Here is a 7,715-nt window from a genome sequence, read left to right on the forward strand (position 1 = left end):
AGATTGGGGGAACATTGCTGTAAATCATAGGTTAGTGGGTTTGATTTCTCTTCTGCGCAATAGTTGAATCCAGGCCACTTTAGTTTGCAAATCAACGTTTACACTGGGGGGGTCCATTGTAGGTGTGAACTTGGCTGCAGACTTGTAAACTTGGCAAACGATACTTTGAACTGGATTATGATTGCCACCTTAGTCCACCACCCTATCCTGGCTCTCTTAACGGTTCCTGAAATTTGCTTGGCTAGGAAACTGGCAACCAAACAAGGAAAAATGTCTAAGAGATACACAACACTCTTGTGTCATTAGCAATAATTTATAAGGCATGGTGTAAGTTTTTCTCCATAGTAGTAGGTTGTCCAAATGCATTAATTTCATTTTCATCTTCTAGAATTCACAACCTGGAAGCTGAAATCCACCTTTCTGGAGGGGGTCCTTGAGTTCCCAGAATTCTCAGTGTTGACCAGGTGCTGGTGGGGAATTCTGGGAGATGAAGTCCACACTGTAAAGGATGCTGTTCACCTCCCACAATTCTTAGCAAGTGACCATATTGACTAAAGAATTCTGGGAACTGAAGTTCACCCATCTGGATGTTGTCCAAGTTGGGAAAGAAGGCAGAGAAGAAGCTGAGATGTCCAAGAACGAGAGTCTCAACAGAACTGGTGGACACCTCAACTTGGGCAAGGAAGCTCATCCTGTATTTCTCAGCTGCCATTAAATTCTACGATTGTCCCCAGATTAAAAAGCGAGAGCTAGGAGATGTCTCAACAGCCAGAGAGCAAGAGAAAGCAATGTTGTCCTTGACCCTTGGATTTGCTTTCTGCTTGGAATCACGGAAAAAGCAGCCAAAGATCAATCAGTCAATCAAAAATCGGTCTCAGTGATTCCCAGATGAGGTTGCTACATGAGACAGGACGGTCTCTTAAGCTTCATGAGAAGGTTCAGCTCCACCTCTCAGAAGAACAAACTTCTAAGAAGAGTTTGAAGAACTTCTAGAAGAACTCTTAAAAAAGCAAGCTTCATAGCTCCTTTGTAAAACCCTTTCGGAGATGTCTCTGGCCTCGTCCGTGTCCTCAAACAGAAAATGCAAGAAAGCTGAGGTCATCACTCCTCTTCACCACATAGAAATCAGCATCTGGCAGGTGTTGGAAGACATCCAGAGAATCTCCACCAATCGGAATTGGATGTAACCAAAGGCAAACCCGGACAGGACATCGGTGACGTGGTGGCGTCCCACCATGATCCGAGAGAGTCCCACTAAGAAGGCCCAAAGGACAAGAAGAATACGGAGAGGGACAGCTAGAACCAGATGGTTGAGGAAGAACTTGGACACCATCACAGCTCGGCTGGCGTGACCAGCAGGGAAGGCGTAGACATCCATCGTCAGATAGTCCAAAATGCCCGGACTGACATCATAAGGACCTTTCCGCTTGACCATTTTCTGTAACCCGGCTACAACGATGATGTCCAGGAGCAGAGCTAGAGGATGGGAGAGAAAGAGAGAAAGACAAAGACAAAGAAAGAAAAAGAAAGAAAGAAGGAGAGAGAGAGAGAGAGAGAGAGAGAGAGAGAGAGGAAGAGGAAAGAAAAGGAAGGAAGGAAGGAAGGAAGGAAGGAAGGAAGGAAGGAAGGAAGGAAGGAAGGAAGGAAGGAAGGAAGGAAGAGAGCGAGAAAGAGAAAAGGGGCATGAGCACAAAGTTAATAATTATATACAATTTAATGAATATAAATTTCATAATTAAATAAAATATGTGTTCGTCCTAATGCAATGAAGGGATTGACTCCAAGTCACTCAGCCACTATTCATGTCTAAGATACAATTCGGTGTCTCCTAGTATAAAGTCACCCAGCTGGCTTTCATGCCTAAGGCGGGACTAGAACTCACCATCTCCTGGTTTCTAGCCTGTTGCCTCAACCACTAGACTAGACCATACTGCTTAAAAAAATGACTAAAAATTTAGGAGTCGGGAGGGCAAAACGTGAGAAAAAGAAAGCTGATTTATGAACGCACTCTGCAGAAAATATTCTTCTGGGTAAATCAAGGAGAAGGCATCAACCTCCCTTGTCCAAAAACTAGAGTTGTGAGTTACGCCACAATCTGGCCAGGGATTGTCCCTTCCTCCTGAGTGCCATGTCCTTGAGGGAAAAAAAAACCACAGTTTGTATATCTGAACCAGATACTTTAGTGTGGCTTCTGCCCAGATTTCAGGAACATTCGCCCAGGCAAACTTGTGCCAAGAAAAGATCACGTTGCAAATAAGTTGCTTCCCTGCAGAGCATTCTCAGTTCAGCTCCAATTTGGAAATTACTGGGAACCCAGAATAGCCTCCTCGGGATTCAGGCTATGGTTCCCTTTGCATCATAACCCTCGGAGAGGGAGGGAGACCAAACAGAATTCTTGGGAAATTCACAGAGTTGTTTGTTTGCTTCTTAATTTGTTTATTATCTGGTAACCTTCAGAAGGGGTTATGCATGTCTTCACATGATTTTTTTATCTGTCAAACTATCTATAATCTCTATCTATCTCTCTAACATCCATCCATCCATTTCTCTCTAGTCTCCATCTATCTACTCTCCATTCATCTATCGCTTTCTCTAATCTCTCTCTCTCTCTCTCTCTCATTCCATCCATCTCTCTCTAATCTCTCGTTCTCTAATCTCCATCCATCCATCCATCCATCCATCTATCCATCCATCCACTCTCTCTAATCTATCTATCTATCTATCTATCTATCTATCTATCTATCTATCTATCTATCTATCTATCTATCCATCCATCCATCCATCCATCCATCCATCCTCTCTAATCTATCTATCTATCTATCTATCTATCTATCTATCTATCTATCTATCCATCCATCTATCCATCCATCCATTCTCTCTAATCTCTCTATCTCTCTATCTATCTCTCTATCTCTCTATCTATCTATCTATCTATCTATCTATCTATCTATATCCATCCATCCATCCATCCATCCATCCATCCATCCATCCATCCATCCATCCATCTATCTATCTATCTATCTATCTATCTATCTATCTATCTATCTATCTATCTATCTATCTATCTATCTATCTATCATCTACCTACTTACCTGCCTACTTTTTGTCTGTTTATCTATTGATCTAATTTGTATCGACATATCTCTCTATCATTTTTAGGAACAATGGTGAGAACTAGTACGAAGCAAAGTGCAATGAAAAAGAAGAAAGAGAAAGGAAGAAGTCAAAGCTAAAACTACCGAAAAGGAGAAGAAAACTAGAAAAGAGAAGGCATAAGAAAAGATAGAAAGAAGTGGCTTCTGATTTTCTTCTGAGCAATTATAAGTAGACTGATATTTTAACTTCTCCCTCTCTCTCAGATTACATCCTGACTCGCCTCTTTCTGTAATCTATCCTGTGCAGTCATCCAAATCATAAATTGCGTTATTATTTTTTTCTTTTTCACCCAAAAGTTCTAAAGGGCTTCCCAGTCATTGATAAATGTGGATGTGTTGTTTCTAATCAGACAAATCAGTTTAGCCATTTCAGCAAATTTTGTCATCTTCGCCGGTCAGTCCTCCACTGTAGGTATTGCCAAATCGTTTCTGCATAGATAATTTTGCTGCAGTTATCATATATAAAAACAGCCTTGACCGTGTGTATTTTTTGTTCTCCAGAAGGCTGTTATAAATACAAACGGAACCAAAACAGAATTCTTTGCAAAACAGGAAAGACTTTTTTCATTTAAAGTGAGATGTGAACCACATCACACTTTTTACTGGGGAAATTCTCAACTTACATTGTGCTTGGCTAGAAAAGCATTAGTCACCCCAGGCAAAAAATGGTTGCAACCTCTAACCTTCAAGAATCTCTCGCTTAATCTTTTTTTTTTTTTTTAAGATAGGAAGGGTGAGTCAAAGGCCTTCTTACACATTGCTCAAAGACACACACACACACACACAAGCTGTGTCCTGAAATATTCATAGGCGAGGTCGCCCAGCTATGGAAGGATATTTATTTTTTGAGCAACCTGGCTTCAAATCTCGCAACAAAAACCCCTCTCCCCGTCCTTCGAGGCCTTGAGTTTTTTTCAAGAAACATCTTGAATATTCACTGCTTCCTTCCCCCCCCTCCATCTTTCTGACCATGTGTCGGTTTAGATTAGGGAGGCAACTCACAAGAACAGAGTGCTTTCCTCTTGGTATTTCCAAAACCCTTTCCCCACCAAGATACTATCCATTCCTTCCTCCCCAGGAGGATTTCCTTTCCAGGGTCATAAAGGAGAAAATATGGAGACTTGGAAGACAATAGAGAGGCAGTTTGGTCTGGGGGCTAGACACCAGGAGACGGTGAGTTCTAGTTTGATTTTATTGGTTGTATCATGCACCGTCCAGAGGTCCTTCCCGAGGGAGATGGGTGATTAAGAAACATGACATATAATTCGAGCGAACTCAATGTAAAGTCAACTTTAGATGGAACTCAGAGGTAGAAGCTGAGTGGATACAACAGAGGTAAGTCCTCGGCTTACAATCATTTACTTAGTGACCATTCAAAGTTACAACGGCACTGAAAAAAGTCATTCATGACCGGTTTTCATCTGGACCGTCAGAGCATCCTCGTGGTCATGTGAATAAATTTCGGACAAATAATAATAATAATAATAATAATAATAATAATAATAATAATAATAATAATAATAATAATAAAGTTGGAAGGGACCTTGGAGGTCATCTAGTCCAACCCCCTGCTCAGGCAGGAAACCCTATACCATTTCAGACAAATGGCTGTCTAGTTTCTTCTTAAAAACTTCCAGTGTTGGAGCATTCACAACTTCTGGTGGCAGGTTGTTCCACTGGTTAATTGTTCTCACTGTCAGGAAGTTTCTCCTTAGTTCTAGGTTGCTTCTCTCCTTGGTTAGTTTCCATCCGTTGCTTCTTGTCCTGCCTTCAGATACTTTGGAGAATAGCTTGACTCCCTCTTCTTTGGGGCAGCCCCTGAGATATTGGAACGCTGCTATCATGCCCCCCCTTCTCTTCATTAAACTAGACATAAACTAGACATTAAACTAGCTCGTATTTATGATGGTTGCGCTGTCCCGGGATCATGTGATCACTATTTGTAACCCTCCCAGCCGGCTTCCGACAAGCCATGTCAATGGAGGAAGCCATTCTGGGAAGCCATAATGACCTCAATGATTCACTTAAGAACTGCCTTGCTTAGCAATGGAAATTCTGGGCTTAATTGCAGTCATAAGTCAAGGCCTGCCTGAACATCCAATGGACTTTCTTAGCACAATAAGCAGGCGATGGAATCTGGAATGCTATCCCTGAAAATGGAGGTTCTATAGACTCATCCCTATCAATACGTGTCGAAAAACCAACTTTTCCTTCAACAAAGGGAATTTTGGGCTTCTGTGGCCCTGAACTGTATTTAAACCAATGTTTTCCCACCCGCCTTGGGTGCTTGCCTCCATCCTCCACAGCCGGGCCTCCTTGCCGATGAGACCTGTGAATGGATTTATTTGGAAGGTACAGGATTGTGGGAGACGAACCCGAGTTTGTTCCCCAAACATCGAATTGTATTCCCTGGGAATTTCTTGATCTCTAGCAGAATTGAACTACAAAATGAATCTTTGCTTTCTTCTGGCTTTGCTAGGGATCTCTGCTCCCGAGGATTGGGTTTGATTAGTATACCCATTTCACAGATGGAGGGCTGAGTTAGAAAATAACAATGCGGCCAGGGGTTAAGAAGAAGAAAATAAGGAAGGGAGTAAAAAAATTGGAAAACAAGGAGGACTATGGACAATGAGACTCAAGGACCCTCACTGTATCAGATTAATTGTGTAGGGTAAACAGGAAAACAACGAGATTATGGAATCTCATTTCATAGTGTTAATTGTGTAGGGTAAACAGGAAAGCAACGAGATTATGGAATCTCATAGTACAGGATTAATTGAGTAAAATAAATAGGAAAACAGAGAAAAACACAGAATCTCATTGTTTAGCGTTAACTGAGTAGGATACATAGGAAAACAAGATTATGGCATTTCAACCTATAGGATTGAGTAGGATAAATGGGAAAAGAGGGAGAATTGTGGAATTTCATTCTATAGGATTAATTGAGTAACAGGAAAACAGGGAGAATTAGGGGATCTGGGGGGGTGTTCAGAGCAGAAAAGGGGGGGGGGAGGTCCAGGAAAGAGAAGCACACATGACTCACCTAAGAGCAGGTTCAGGAGAACTTCCTGGCCGGCCAAAGTGCTGCTTTTGACCAAGCAGACGAGGGTGCCCCCGATCCAGGGGACGCCGTGCCCAGTGATGCCAATGAGGTTGACCATGGAGCGGGCATTGCCCCAGGCCGCAGCGTTGCTGGCACAGACCCCCAGCCATTTGGAGAAGGAGATGTCAATGGCCAGCAAGGAATTGTAGGCGATGCCTTTGAAAGTGGGGTTCAGCTGCATGCAGTCTTCTTCCGGCAGCGGTTGAGACGGGCGCTGCTCCTTGGAGCCCTCGCTCTGGGCCGGGGCAGGCCCCCCTTGGCTGTTCAGCCTCCGGGGGAGACTCCGGGACTCCTGGCCACTTTTCAAGGGCTGGTTGAGGGAGAGGAACTCGGTTCGGTTCAAGACATTGTTCCTCTCCCGGGCCCTGGCTCGGTTGGAAACAGCTGGCATGGTGGCACCTTGTCTCTACAATTCAGCCGTGGAGGGGAGGTGGACGGCAGAGCAAGCCCCCCCTCCCTCCCTCCCTTGCTTCTCTCCTGCTGAAGGCCGGGATAGCCTTGGAGCCCCCCTCCTCAAAAGTCATAAGCCTGGGAAGCTGCCCCAAAAACTCTAAATATAGACGCCTCCGGAGGGGGAACCCGCCAATGGCCATAAACATTGACTTTCCAAGCCCACCAAGCTTGGAAAGACAGGAGGAGGAGGAATAGGAGGAGTAGGGAATCACTGACAGGCAAATTAGCCAGTCTGGCACCTGAGAAAGGCATGAGCATCCAATGAGTAGGAGTAGAAGGAGGGCAGTCAGTCAACCCCAAGGTTTGGTTGCTTTTAGACTGCTCCCTTCCCACTTTTTGGCTGTTTCTTCTCTCTGGGAGGGGGGGAAGGGATGATATAAAGGATGCAAAACCCCACCCCACCCCACCCCCAACTTCCTACCCCTCTTGGTGCCTTTCGGCACAAGGGGCTGCCAATCGCATCCTCCCAGGCTGGCAGGGCTAGGATGATGGGTTCTGGAGTCCAGGGGGATTGGAGAGGAGCTGGCTGGGGTAGGCAGTGGGGGAATTCTTTCCTATGCTGACAGCAAGCTGAATGAAGGTCCGGAGAAGGGAAGAGAGGGTTTTTTTTTTCTTTTTTGCAGCCGCTGGTTGTTGGGTTTTGGGGTTTTTTTGCTTTTTTTTTGGAGTTCTTTCCATTGCAGCTTTTAAATTAAATATGAATGGAAAGGGGGAGGGTGGATGGGAAAAATCTCATCTGCTGGTTTTTGCTGTCAAGAAGCAGTTTTGACAGTGAAGAAAAGGAGAGGAAGAGAGAGAAAGAGACAGGAAGGAAGGAAGGAAGGAAGGAAGGAAGGAAGGAAGGAAGGAAGGAAGGAAGGAAGGAGGAGGGAGGGAGGGAGGGAGGGAGAGGAATGAGAGGGAGATGATAGAGGGATAGCAGAAAGAGACATGAGGGTGTGTGAGAGAGAGAGGATAGAGAGATGATAAAGAGATGATAAGCAGAAAAAGAAAAAGAGAGAGAA

The 7,715-nt window shown here is 44.2% G+C and overlaps 1 protein-coding gene across 1 annotated transcript; it reads right to left on the reverse strand.

Moving 5' to 3' along the window:
* On the reverse strand, positions 1-6,667 carry PLPP7 (phospholipid phosphatase 7 (inactive)). Its single transcript, XM_015825319.1, has 2 exons — positions 6,199-6,667; positions 1-1,476 (listed from the first exon to the last, which is right to left on the reverse strand). Exons 1-2 carry the CDS (start codon positions 6,647-6,649, stop codon positions 1,112-1,114), a joined length of 816 nt encoding a protein of 271 aa, XP_015680805.1. The 5' UTR covers positions 6,650-6,667; the 3' UTR covers positions 1-1,111.
* Between the last annotated feature and the right edge of the window lie 1,048 nt (positions 6,668-7,715).

The sequence above is a fragment of the Protobothrops mucrosquamatus genome, unplaced genomic scaffold, assembly GCF_001527695.2.
Source record: "Protobothrops mucrosquamatus isolate PMUCROS unplaced genomic scaffold, P.Mucros_1.0 scaffold2594, whole genome shotgun sequence".
In the NCBI taxonomy this organism is placed as follows: Eukaryota; Metazoa; Chordata; class Lepidosauria; order Squamata; family Viperidae; genus Protobothrops; species Protobothrops mucrosquamatus.

Bases quoted from the DNA above. Each gene is read 5' to 3' on its own strand.
- PLPP7 (XM_015825319.1), bottom strand. From the start codon at position 6,649: ATGCCAGCTGTTTCCAACCGAGCCAGGGCCCGGGAGAGGAACAATGTC. The intron at 1,477-6,198 runs GTGAGTCATGTG...CCCATCCTCTAG, and splicing joins TCTCCTGAACCTGCTCTTAG to CTCTGCTCCTGGACATCATC.